At 46.2% G+C, this 14,256-nt stretch overlaps 1 protein-coding gene across 1 annotated transcript in view; it reads right to left on the bottom strand.

The window, feature by feature from the left end:
- Tmem132c (transmembrane protein 132C) overlaps positions 1–14,256 on the bottom strand; it is a 281,145-nt gene that overhangs the window by 173,574 nt on the left and 93,315 nt on the right. Inside the window, exon 2 of the mRNA XM_051205006.1 lies at positions 1,237–2,125. Coding sequence (XP_051060963.1) covers positions 1,237–2,125 — 889 coding nt within the window. The remainder of the gene's footprint in view (positions 1–1,236; positions 2,126–14,256) is intronic.

Raw genomic sequence — 14,256 nt, 5'->3', positions numbered from 1 at the left:
CTCTGCAGGATGCCCTGTGCCAAGCTCACAAGTGGCGATGGAGGTGAGTTCCCCAGGACGGAATCTGTCTGCTGTTCTGGTAGGCATACACCTTGAGTCGCTGAGCTGTCCTAGCTACCAACGAGAACCCCTGGAATGACAGAGGTAAGATTCAGGACCCTTTTCTTAGATACAGCCTAGGGTCAACAATATCCTGGGGCTGGGAATGGATGTACAAGCTCATAATACAACCCATATCCATAGACATGCACATGAAGCTAAAGAAAGGTTAGACTCCTTGTCCAGTGTCATGAAACCTTTAGGCCTAAAACCCTACCCCTGTAGCACTGACCCTCTTTAAGACCATAGGCTCCCAAGATGGTAGAAAGGCAATGGTAATCCCAGCATTGAGGTTTTTGCATGGCTTTTAGCCCTTAGCAACAAGCAGTAAATCCCTATTTATTTATTTGTTTATTTATTTATTATGCACACAGTGTTCTGCCTGCATGTGTGCCTACATGCAGGAAGAGGTCATCAGATCTCATTATAGGTGGTTATGAACCACCATGTGGGTGCTGGGAATTGAACTCAGGACCTCAGGAAGAGCAGCCAGTGTGCTCCTGACCGCTGAGCCATTTCACCAGCCCCGTAAATCCCCATTTCTTTGTGGCTTTTTGTCCCCAGCAGAAAGTTCCCATTTCTCTGAGGGTGACAAGCCAGTCACCCTCATTTGTGGTGGCTGGTCACTATGACTGTTGAGGTTGAGGCTGTCACCCCAGTCCATCAAAATTACAGACAGAGAAAACCAGTCACTGCTATAGAAAGGCACATAACCTTTAGATCAATTTAAAAAAAAATGAGAAAGGGACAATCACTGGGTGGGACACCCCAAAACAAAATAAAATCTCCAAGCCTCTTATAGTGGGCAGTCTTCTCAGTTCTGGGGGCCCCTTCTTTACCTGAGAAGTCTATACTTGCAAGTCAATGCACTGACCTTGCAAGGGGTTGTTTTCTTGAATTTCACTTCTTTAGCTGGAGGAGAAAAGGAGGCCATCTACTAGCCAGTATCACCTTCCTCCGATTCATCACCCACAACAGACAAAGCTTAAGAACAGCTTCCCAACACACCTCAGCTTGAACACCGGTTTCTGTATTGGGGGAAGGTCCCTTGGGAGGTGGCGGTTGCCTTACCCCATATGGACGGAGTCAGACTTCACTCTAGACACACCATGGCAAGAAGCCAGCCAGGGCACCTACCTCAGGATGAAATGGTCCACGGTAGAGTTATTGGCGATGGTGACAGAGGCGGTGACTATGTCTCCCTGCTTGACGGGCTGGGAGGGCAGCCAGATGACCACATTGCCATCCAAACGCAGTTCGCTGAGCTGGGTGCTGTCCTGGGTGCGGTAAAGGCCAACGCTGCCAATCTTCTGCAGGTGGGACGTCCTTTCCTCCTGTCCATCCTTCCCTGGACGGATGGCATTGTCCTTCCGGGTGTCACCTCCGGTGCAATCCCCTCGCTCACCCCCTGAGTGAGCGGTGTAGTACAGTTCCACGAGATTCCCTTCTGGCTGCTCTATGGGCCTCCTGCGCCCAGACGTAATTGTTGGGGGGCTGAACCAGCCAGGCAGCATCTCCAGCTGGGCCACACACAGCCCCAAGGCCCCACCCAGCCGGCAGCTGCCCCGAACCTCCCGGGTATCTCGGAAAGCGAAGACCCTCAAGCAGGGCAGGTTCTCGGTCACCCTGTGGTCATCCCAGTCTCGGCCCACAATGTGGAAGAGCACCTGCACTTTGGGCCTACTCAGGTACACTTTGTCCCGGAGGATGTAGGCCTTGAGCCTCCAGTCAAAAGGAAACTTATTGGTTGGACTTAAAAAGTTGGGGTTTAACGTCAAGTCCAGAGGGACGATCTTTTCTGCAGAATACGGCCCATAGCTGGCATTTAATACTGGGGGCTGCCTGGCCTTGTAGGTAAAGAAAGACTCTACCCTGGACTGCAGGCTGGCATTCCGAAGCAGGTCAGGGTTGACCTCCTTCATGAAGAAGGAGGTCTCAGCTTTGAGGACATGGAAGCTCACCGGCAGGTATGGCGGCAATGAAGACAATCTCTGTATATTATCAATGATCCCGCGGCCTTCTGTCACTAAAGGGAGAGAGGCAAAGAAGCGAAATCAGTAACAGGCTGATGCATTCTGGTTGTTAGTTCAGGCAGTAACGGAGAAGAGAGGTATAAATGTTTTAAAGTCCAGGAGACAGAAGCTGTGAAGAATCCTTCCAGAAGCAGCCCATGCTTTCTGGACGGTCCACAAATTACAGAACTATTAGGTTCAAATATATAAAGTAGATTTAAGTACGTAAAACTGGGAGTTGGGGGAATGACTTAATAAAGTGCTTGCCACGCAAACTTGAGGACCTAAGTTCAGAACTCCAGAAAAATAAATAAGTAAATAAATAAATAAAGCAGATAATGATGACACATGTTTGTGGTCCCAGCACTTGGGAGGCAGAGACAGGATAATCCAGCCAAATCAATGACCTTAGGAGTAAGAAAATTGTCCATGGGATAGAATAAAATGCACAAATAAGCTCTGAAATAGAAAGGCTTAGTTTGAGGTAAAGATGCCACCCCAGATCATGAGGCAAAAATATAGACTTTAATGAATACTGCTGGGGCAGTTGGGTAGACATTTGCTTTTTAAATTAAAATGAAACAAAATTAGACTCAAATCATTTTTCAATGTATTTATTATTTTATGTGTTGGTGTTTTCTCATGGGTTCCAGGTCCCCTGGAACTGGGATTACAGACAGTTGAGAGCTGCCATGTGGGTCCTGCTGGGAATTGAACTCAATACCTCTAGAAAGGCAGTCAGTGCTCTTAACCACTGAGCCATATCTCCAGACCCTAGACCTAAATCTTGTAAGCAAGGTTAAATAAACCTCAGGGCTAGAGAGGTAGCTCAGTGGGTAAAGTAGTTTCTATGTAAGCCTGAAGACCCAAGTTCAAATTCCCAGAACCACGTAAAGGTTTACACTAGGAAGGCAGGGATGGGAACTGCATTGATGAGCTCCAAGTTTGGTGAGAGACTGTCTTAAAAATAATGCAGAAGTCAATAGAGGAATACATCCAATGCCAATAATTGACCATTCCACATACCTGCATGAGTGCAAACCCTCATATGTGCATTCATATGCCTACAACACACAGAGAGACACACATTATACTCACGAATTATAATACTAAACTTTGAACGGGTCCATGAAATAGAGGAAAGTTGGGGGAGAAAAGATACAGAGACACAGGCAGAGGGGAGGGAGAAGAGGCATCTGGGGAAAAGGAATGGAAATAGGGCTAGAGATATGGCTCAACAGGTAAGAGCACTGGATGCTCTTTCAGAGGATCGGGGTTCAATTCTGAGCACCCACGTGGCAGTTTAAATCTATCTATAAATCTAGTTCCAGGGGAATACAATGCCCTCCTCTGGCCTCTATTGGTACTGCATGCATTCAGTACACAGACATACATGCAAACACTCATGCACATAAAATATATTAAAAAGCATACACGAAATTCTTTTTACTACGTTTACAATTCTTCTAGCCATTGATAATGCCAAAATAGGAAAAGCAAAAATATTCAGTGGACAAAAAGAAGGTGAGCAAGCCATCTAAGTTTTATATTCTCATCTCTCGTGTACAGATATTGCCTGATCGTTAGGAAAAACAGCAAGAAGAGAACTCCTCCTCCCCCTCCACTATTCAAAAACAAGGAGCAAAATCACCTGTACTTACATCTAAGGACTTCAAGTCCTCTGGTAATGTGTTGACCGCTTAGGTTTAGTAACTTTGTCCACTAATCACTGAAGGCCATGCTGTCACCGTCTTCCTTCATAGCCAAGGATAGAGTACTAATTACCAAAATGTGTAAGAGGTTGACTAAGTCAGCCATCCTTTACTTAAGAGCCCTTTAAGGCCCCCGGGCCCTTCTGGTCCCTTTCAAGATTCAGCTCACGTAGTGGCCAGCACTCCTTGGTACCTGACAATGCTTTGCCCCACCTAAAATTTGATTTTGCTCAACCCACAGCAACTTAAAAGATTTCCATAAACTGAGATATGTTAAAAAGCCGAGAGTCTCTGGGTCTCCTGCTTCAGCCCCAACATAGTGAGAATGGAAATGGTGGGGTTGTGAGTTAAGTGATGGGCCTCTCCGTGCTAACTGTTGTGTGGTACTCAGCTCCAGCATCCTGAGCGAGATGCCTGCTAGACACTCAGCATGGACTTAATGTTTACAGCCCTAGATTTAGAATCACCAGACAGTTGAGTTTGTGCCTATTGGGGCTGCTCAGATTCCACATTGAAAGTCAGAAATGGTCAACACTGCCTCCCTCTTGTGTTCCTCTATCCATCCCAGATGACTTAATCAGCCAATCAGTAGACTGATAGCCATTTGCTTGTTTGTGATGAGATCCCCATGAGGGCTTTGACTTCCATTATTCAGACTTTGGCTTCATGCAGGGCTCAAGATCATGAATGCCAAGTTGCCACCTTGGCAGCCTCAAGTTAGCCTGCCTCCTTGCTTAGTTTTTATGAATCTCAAGGAATCCAAACTATCCCGTTCATAATAGAGAGGCTGGGAGCTCTTTCTCTTCCTCTTTCTTTCCAGCCTCCCCCCACTCCCATCTTTTCCTTCAACTGCAGCAGGCAGGCACACCCCCTGAGCATATGGGACATCCAGGTTGCTCTCCTCTGGAAGTATCCCTAATCCCTTCCCGGCAGGGACACTGGCAAGCAGATCAAAGCTGTCTTTTGGTTCTGCATCCAGATGAACTTGGGTTGTCAAGATGTCTCTTCAAAGCAATAACACTCTGTTCCTAGCCCAGGGGCCCTGTGCTGAGGTCACCAGTGACAAGGGCACCTTCATTCCTTTTTCATTAGGGAAAGTCTGAGCATCTCCGGTTTAACCCACTCAGTCCCCTTTCAGCTTCAAAGACAGCCAAGAGCTCTGCCAAGGTACCACATTCCAGGAAGAGTCCTTGGAAGTGTTGCAGCTAACTGTTTAACTTGCAAAATTTTACAAAGTACCAAGAGGCTAATTGCTACATCTAGTGACTTTTATTTTAAAGTATTTATCCCTGTCCAAAATGACTATTAAGAACTTGAAATAGTGAGATTTAGAGGCACTTTGATTTAGGGGAGCCAAAGCTATGCAGACAAAGCAGAGCATGAGATTGCAGGGTCCATCTGACGCAGGGTGTGATGGGAACATGAAGCTTTGCCAACCAGTTTTCCCGTCATTCTTCACTCCTCCTGCACAGGAGTCTCTTGTGCCCTCTCTCTCTTGCACACACACTGTGTGTGCAGGTGCAAGTGTGTGGGAGTATATGTGGACAACTGAGGACCATTTCAGAGACTCTACCCACCATTTTGGGGGAATGGGGATAGGATAGTTTCTCATATTGGCCTGGACCTTCCCAACTAGCCCCAAGTATTTGCCCTTTTCTCTGCCTCCCCTACACTGGAATTACACGCGTATACCACCATGCCCAGGAATTTAAATGTGGCTTCTGGGGGTTAAATTCAGGTCCTCAAGCTTGCAAGGCAAGCACTTTACTGTCAAGCCCCTTCCCCGGCTACAGGGGATTTTTTTTTCTGCTTTCTTTTAAAAACTAAAACAAGTCTACAAATAGCCTTTTTGCTTTTGAGAAAATGTGGAGTTTAGTCCGTACAAGATGAAGGTGGAGTGGGCTTCCAACTCACATTTTCAGAGCTGGGGGCTCTTCGTCTTTTGGGCTCACTCTGTATCTTCAACATACAGTCTAGGCTACCAGCTCTGGTCTGTATTGAAGCTAGTTCTGAGCCCTTTCAGTCTGGGTGATTGGGCCTGAGTCAAGTTTGGGGGCTTTGGGTAAAAGCTAAGGACAAGGAGTTTTAATATGAAGACACCCAATTCTGATCCACTCACCAGCCATATGGTACTGGGGACATGTTTACTTTCTGTAAGCTTCTAGCAAGATGGCTCAGCATATAAAAACACCTGCTGCCAAGCCCGATGCTATGAGTTCGATCCCCAGAGACCATATGGCAGAAGGACATAACCAACTCCCAAAAGCTGTCCTCTTACTTCCAGGAATACAAAATGAATGAACAAAATGGAAAAAAAAAAAAAAAAAAAAAAAAAAAGGAAAAGCTTCAGTCACAACTATGACAGGTGTCAAGCTGAGTTACCACTCTTTCTCAGTTTTGACACCCACCGAGCAACAAGCCTGGGCTGAGTACTGGAGGTTGAGGAAATGCAAGAGAGAGAGCAGGGCCATCCCACTGGTGACACATGAGCCAACTATGGCCGAGCCATTAAGTGAGGCGGCTCATTTTCAGTAGCCGAGACCAGGCTAGAACAGCAATGTGAGACCAAAGCAATGTGTTCCGTCACAAAGCCACAGATGGAAGAAGAAGGCAGTCTTTGACTACATTCTGGGTGGGATTTTAAATGCCCTGGGTTGGAGCCTCACCAAGCTCCTAATGATGGTTCAAACAAGGCCATGTTTCATTACCTACTGATTTAAGTGTATATATTCAGGTGCAAGTGCACACGTGTATACACAGTATACACATACACAACCATTTTTTGTCTGTTTCTTTGTTTTTATATTGAGTTCTGGGGATTGAACTCAGGCCCTCATGCTTGCCTGGCAAGTACTTCACTGACTGAGCCCTCTCAACCAGATACTTCCGTAACAGTAGCCAGATATACGGATGCACCATAATTGGTTGAGAGGTTAGTAGTTGATAGCTTTACTGATTACAATAAATGATGCATTTATACCAGTGCACTTGTTTCTAAAATAATCCTTCCAAATATTAAAAAGAAAACACAAGATCATATGATCCAAATAGCTCAGAGAGTTGGACTTAAGGACTGTCATTTCCATATTAAGTGGAGAGATCATCATTTGTTAGTGAAGACCCAGTATACTTTCTCATGATAGGATTAAAGGGGGTCTGGAGAGATGGCACAGTGGTTAAGAAGACCCACTTCTCTTTCAAAAGGACCTGGATTCAATTCCCAGTCCTCACATTGGCTGGCTCACAACTACCTGTAACTACAGTTCCAATGATCTGATGCCCTCTTCTGGGCTCTATGGGAACTGCATGCACTTGGCACATAAACACATGCAGGCAAACACTCAAAGATAAAATAAAAATAAATGAATGTTTTTTTATATAAGAAATATCTAGAAAGAATGAGAGGGGAACCAGTCTCATGCTGGTGTGCCTTCAGCAGTCTCTTAAATTCCCCACCCAAATGTTTGCCTATGACCCTGGTGTCTGGTGACATCCACTTCTGCACTCCCAAAGGCTTCAACACTTTGTGTGTTACCGAAACACATCACATATTTGGAGAAGTTTGTGCCTTGCTAATTAGGAAGCTAGGACAGGAGTGTTTGCAACCTTTGCTATTTCTTACCATTTTCTGGTTGCACAAAAATACATGCCACACTACCGTGAGCCCCTGAGCTCTGACTAATGTCCTAACCCTCATTCTGGCTCGTTGGTGCCTGCCAGCATCTCTAGGGAAGACAGGACAAATGTGAGACCACAAGGGTCTGCATTAATGTCTCAGACAGGCCAGTGCTGGCTCCCCAAGGCCACGCAGAGAGGCACAGGGAGCCGCTGACAGCTGTACCTTTCCATCTGGCCTCCAGGCCACAGACAGAGTGTCCACTTGCTGTCTCCCTCTCTGTTTATCCATTTGCTTTATCTGTGCTTGCTGTCAGCGTCAGGGATATTGTGTCCCCCATCAGCTATTCATCAGAGAACTCCAGTGCAAAGTCACCACCGGAAATTGAGTTTTTGAGATCCCAAGATTGCGGACATAGTGGACCTAGTGGTTGTGTCATTTAGCACCCAGACATTCTCTCCGGGGGGCGGGGGGATGACCCTGTCAGTTCACATGAAGCACTGCCGTCACCATGAGCCTCACTCTCTGACAGAACATGGACACTTTCAGGCTGATTATCTCTGAGCCAAGATGAGAAGGGCAAGCAGGCCCATGCAGGTGGATGGGGATGGACTAAGGACTCAGGATGAGAGTGGGATAAATGACAAGCAGATGGAGAGATCACTCGGGACCTGGAGTGAGGAGGGGACTTTGGTCCAGGTTTGTGGAAGGAGGCAGATTTGCCCCGAATTGGATACGCAGTGGAGACCCAAAGTGTAGCATCATAACAGTAGTCATATACCATGGTGGGACACCCTGGTCAACATGGATATAGTGGTAGTACAATGACAGAGTATAGTTTCAGAGTCCCCATGGCCCAGTGATGTCTCAGTCATGTGCAGTGCAACATATTACTTAGACATGTGTGGACATTCCGGTGTGAACAAACTTTCCTGAAGCATTCATATAAAAAGATGGTGTGCCTGATTATGCACAGCATATAAAACTTGATAATAGCCATCATACTCCTGGCTTAGGCATTCTTAGGAACCTCCATGCAATGAACTACTCATTATGAAGTGTGCTCAGGAGAATGCTGGCCACTGCCTCCTGACTGCATGTTCGGAGTCGGTTCATTGCATCCCAGGGATGGTCCAAGGCTTGGCATATGCCATCCAGTCCTATGAGCTCCCACTGTGATATTCCATCAGCAGGGGAATCGCTCAATGTCATGGGATTCTCAGAAGATGCCCATGTCACTAAGTTACAAACGACTTCTAGCTTCTTCCTGCTTCAAATCTGGTAACATTGAAATGAAATCTTCTAGAAGATATACGACCAGGTTAAGTGAGATTGTTTTGAGGTGGGTAAGGACTTCTACAAAGGGTGGTGGAGGAGTTCCCACCAAGCATGACTGATTATCTGCCCAAAGGGGGCTGTGGTCATGCTTACAGGAAGCCCCCCTCTTTATTTTGCATTTACTTAATTACTTCATGTATGTTCTCTCTATATATCTGTCTGTCTCTCTCTGCATGTACATACATGTGCATGCCTCTGCAAACCAAATATTGATGTCAAGCATCTTTCACAATTGCTCCCCACCTTATTTTTGAGACAAGGTCTCTTGCTAAACCTGGAGCTTGTGATTTGGACAGAAGAGCTGGCCAGCGAGCTTCTGCCATCCACCTGTCTCTGCCTTCATAGTACTGGGGTAATAAACGCACATCAAAATACCTGAATTTTTTTTTATGGGGCCATGCTGGGGATCAAACTCAGGTTTTTGTGTGAACATAGCAATCACATTTCCAGCTTTGTCATCTCTCCAGCCCCTGGAGACATTTCCAATGGACAGAACTAAGAGGTGGATACAACCAGTGCAGACTAAGTGCAGGTCAGCAATGTTAACACTGATGCATGGGGCAGTGGCTGCTACAAATTTCCATATTGTCACAGCAGAGAAACCCTGATGTAACAAGGTCCCCTGGCAGGAGAGGCTGAGACATGAGCAGTTACATCAGTAAGAAGTGACAGGAAGGGCCCCGGCTGGAGTTTTCACCAGCCCAGAGAGAAGAAAACACATCATGGTGGCCATCGCTGGAGTCAGACAACCCATGAGGATTTGGTGAACCCCTGAGCTACTGGTTACAACAGGGGCATTTTTATTTCTTGTAAGTATTTGAAACTTTCAAGACTCGGGGTCATCATCTGTATAGAGAGAATCAACTGAAGACCCTCAGAGCATGTCAAATCCTCATGGCCTCAGCAAGCCTGAGGAGAGGACAAAGGCTATGAGACTGTTATTGATTTTTTCCCCCTCTTCCCCTTCCTCCTCTTTCCTTCCTCTCTTTCTCCTCCTCATTTTTTTTTCCATTTCTTTTTGAGACAGGATCTCGTGTAGACAGGCTCACCATGAACTCACTAGACAGCCCAGGCTGATGTTGAACCTCCTGATCCTTCTGCCTCTACTTCCTGAGTGCTGTGATTACGGGTGTATCAGCACACCCGGTTTTATACAATGCTGGGTATCAAACCTAGAGGCTCATGCATGTTAGGCCACACCCCAGTCCTTTCTTATCCCTTTCCAGCCTTACTTAGATTATGTTGATAAACCGCACTAAAACTTTCAAGGCTTCAGAAGCAGATAGATACATAGACACGGAGGTGAAAGGGAGGGAAAAAAAATTAAAGCACAGATAAAGGAAACAAAAACAAACAAACAAAAAAATATTGACTGACATATAAGAAGTCTCAAGTCTTGGAGGGTGGACTTGCCCAGCATAATCTGCATCAGGCATTGGCTGCCCACCCCCTCTCTCCTAGACACCTGCAGAAGGTTTGCTGGCCTGTCCCAGTGTGCCTCAAGGAAAACCAGATCGGGTGCACCTGCCAAGTCACTGCAGCTTGCTGGAAACTCGAGCCAATTTGAATTTTCCCCCTTTCCCATTTCTGATTTATTAACATTCCTTGGCGGCAGGACTTCTCTCTCTGCTAAATATGGCTCATTGTTTCCTTGCTCCTGAAACAAAAGGTACCTTGATAAGCGGATTATTCAATTTCAATGCTGCTTCTGGGGGAACCCGAATACCTTTTGCTGAAATACACAGTGGGGTTTGCAGTTTCATAACACACCAAAACTCCTATGAAAGGCATAGGTTCTTTGATTCCTGTCGGCGGCCCCTGAGGGGATATCCCCTCTTCTTGTCTCAGAGAGAGACGTGGGATCACTCTCAGCCACCGCTGGAGTAGGTCCCTAGAAACAGGCAAAGAGTTTTGTCTTTCAAAAGTCAATGCTCCAAAGACACCTAGGATCTCAGTCTTGATGGGCATGGAAACAGCACTTTGAATAGGTAGGGAGGAAATGCCCACGGGTCAGTCTTGGTGTGGTGGAGAATTGCGGGCTATAGGTACCGTATTCCTGGAACTGAGCTTGTGGTGGCCCTCACTGTGGCTCTATGTTATGTGCCTACACATCTTCCTATCCTCCTCACTTGACTCCATGGCCAGAGCCCAAGCCAACATGTGGATTCAGATGAGCTGAGGCCCTGCTTCTGCAGAGAGGTAGAATGTCACTTTTTCCTTACTTCTAGAACAAACCACCACCAACTTAGCAGCTTCAATAGACAGAAGTACATCTTAGGTTACCCTGGAAGTCAGAGATCCAAAGTTCCAAAGTCCAAGTGTGAGTGTGGCTGCAATCTGTTTGGCTTGGCAGAGCGGGGCGGAGGGGGGGGGACTCATCTCCTTCATGTCCCTACTTCCTAGGGACTGTCTGCCTTCCCCCTCTTGGGGCCCCTTCTCCGTCTGCAAAGCAAATGGCTTACCAGCTTCCTCCAGCTCTGACTTGCCTCCCTCTTTTAGATCTTCCTGATGAGTCTGGGCTCTCCCCAGACTTCTACCACCTACAGGTATAGAGTGAGTACCCAAAACTGCACTTGTGTTCTGTGTATCTGAATTCCAGTTCTGTTTGCCCCACAGGTACTTTACCGGCTTAGCCATTTCCCCACCCCCACTAAAAAGGTTGCCAGCTCTCTCCGAAATCATATCCATCACCGAAGAAATTGTTTTTTATGTTCGGCCCACAGAAAAACAAATAGCAGTCAGTCTTTGGACATTGCTTTGCTGATGCTGCATGGAGGAAGCTTCTGAGCTGGGTTTCAGGCACAGTTGGAGGCCACCATCCTCTTCTCCAGTGTGCATTATAACCTGAATTCCCAGACAGGCTTACCTTGTGTAGCAACAATGTAAACATGGCTTTCACTATGCATCTGAGACAGTTTGGAAATGAAAGAGGGAAAAAATACAGGAGAGAACTGGGGTTGCATAGCCCGAGAGGGATTTAAATAACCACTCTTGAGCTCATACGGCATATGGTTGCAGGATGCTTCGTGGAGTCTATTCAGAGAGAGGCGCATCATGAATGGCAGATGGTGTCATTATTTATGTGGAACCAAGACATTAATCCCGAGAGTCCAAATTATCTCGATTCATGTCAATAAAAGGGAACAGCATCCCATCTTTATGGTAGCCTTTTTTTTTTCTCAAAAAAATAATAAGGAGCTTATTTTTAATATACTGCTCATATTTCCTTTCCCCATAATTACAGCTAATTTTTAAAAAGTCTATATCCTATTGCGGCACACACACACCCCTGCTCCACTGCTCCAACACACACACACACACACACACACACACACACACACACACGAGTCTCATTTGCCAGTAAGCATCTGTATGTTTGTTTCGGAATTTAGGATGATTATATTAACGAGAAGTCTTGGGGTCTGAGGTAGAAAATACATTCTTGATGGTTGAGTAAACACAAGAGCGATCGCCCCTGAAGATGAAGGCCATTTTCTCATTCATCACATACTCTTTAACTTTCTGCATTGTGAAAAGAACATTTAAACTTTCCAAGAGGGAATGGTAAATTACAGGGCTGGGTGCTGCAAAGCAAGTTCCCATTTTTTTTCTTTTTTCTCTTTCTTTTCCTTATTTCTTTCTTTCCTTTCCTTCTTTCTTTGCTTTTGTTCTTTCTTTCCCTTTTCTCTTTTTTCCTTTTTCTTTCTTCTCTCTCTCTTTCTTAAAAGGAAAGTAAATGCTGAGCCCCATAAGCCTGAATTACAAGGCAATGAGATGTAGAAAATGACACACCCAGAGAGCAGACCCTTGTTGGCACCAGAAAAATAAAAAATCAGGCCCTCTGACCCTAAAAATATCACTCTGGGATGAATACACATCTGGATGCATGTGTGTGCGCGTGAGCGCTTGTGTGTGCGCGTGCGTGCCTCTGCTCTCATTCCCTGTGATGCCATACAACTTGTTTCATGAGACAGGGCTTCTCAGCCTCTTGGCACTTGCTGATTGGACTGGGCTGGCCAGAGATCTTCCCATCTCTACATCCTCAGTGCTGGGGTGACCAGTGTGAGCCACCACACCCTGCTGTTTTATGCAGGTGCAGGGAATCAAACTCAGATCCCCCTGTTGCCATGGAAAGAGCTTTACCCACTGAGCCATCTCAGCCTCTGGGATGAGTGTGCCTCTGTTGTCTTTATTTTACTCACAATTAAGGAGGTGAAGCCCTGACAGGGTCAGGTTTTTCTGGGGACCACTTGCCTGGTATACTGGAATCCGGATTTGTGTTGGTGTCTCTGCGATGACCTAGGCTTCCTGGCTCTACCATTCTGGGCTCACATCTCACTTCCACCCTGTGCTTCTCATGGAAAGAGAGGGTTAGAGCTTGGTGAGTGATGGTATGGTCCACTTTGTCACCTCATGCTTGGGTCAGTGTGGGAGTCAGGAGACTGGATCTGCCTGTGTCTGAAGTTGGAGGAAACCTATGGGGTTTGTCTTTTTGAGGCTTAGGGAAGTCTGAGATGCTTTCCTCCCATTTTAAATCAACAGGTAATCAGCATCCTGTTTTTGACAAATGAGTCTCCCTAGCTTATGCCTGTGCTTAAGACATCCATCTCGCTGCTCTCTGTGCTAATCTCAGAGAAACTAAATCAAGCGAGGTTGCACAAGGAATGATCTTCATTCAATATCTATGAACCAAGAGGCTCCTCTGTGCTCTGTGCTGCTCTGCTTCTGAAGGGAATGCACAGATCATCAATCCACATTTGTTGAGCTTGCAGGATGCTTAAGCAGAGGAGGGGATGCCATCTCTAGAAGGGGAGGACTCAGACAGGAAGACACAGGCACCAGGTTCTCGAAGGATGCAATGGGTGGGAAGAGTGGAAGGTGGGTGAGTGAGGACCCTGCTGCTGGATGGAAGTCAAAAAGGAACATCTAAGCTGTCTGGAGAACTCTTCCCTACTGCCCCAAACTGGAAAAGGTACAATGGAAATCACTGAGTGTCAGGACCCAGTCAACTGCGGAATGGATTGCTAAGGAGGATGGAGACGGAAGACACCCTGAGCCAGGCCATTGGGTTCTATGTGTCCCACCATGGCACAACCTAGCTACAGCAAGCTAGGAGTAGGCTCGAGGAGCTACTTTGAAGATGAATAAGCACAAAACCATTGCTTATTAATTTTTAACTATTATTAGGTGATAGTTGCATAGGAGAATTACATTTTTTTCCCAGAAAGATCTCTACATATGACTAGGTGAGAATTAAATTGAAGGAAAAACGTCGTATATCTGAAGAAGAAGAAAAAAATTTTAAAGCAAACAAAAGGAGCTGGAGTGATGGTACAGTGGTTAAGGTCACTAGTCTTGCACAGGACCCAGGTTCAGTTCACAACAGCCATGTCATGTGTTTCATAACTGCCTGCTGCCCCCGCTCCAGGGGATCAGATGCCCTTGTCTGGCCTCAGTGGGTACTGCACTTAGGTGCACG

Source organism: Phodopus roborovskii, unplaced genomic scaffold, assembly GCF_943737965.1.
Source record: "Phodopus roborovskii unplaced genomic scaffold, PHOROB, whole genome shotgun sequence".
NCBI classification, from domain to species: Eukaryota; Metazoa; Chordata; class Mammalia; order Rodentia; family Cricetidae; genus Phodopus; species Phodopus roborovskii.
This window is presented reverse-complemented; position numbering and strand designations above follow the sequence as displayed.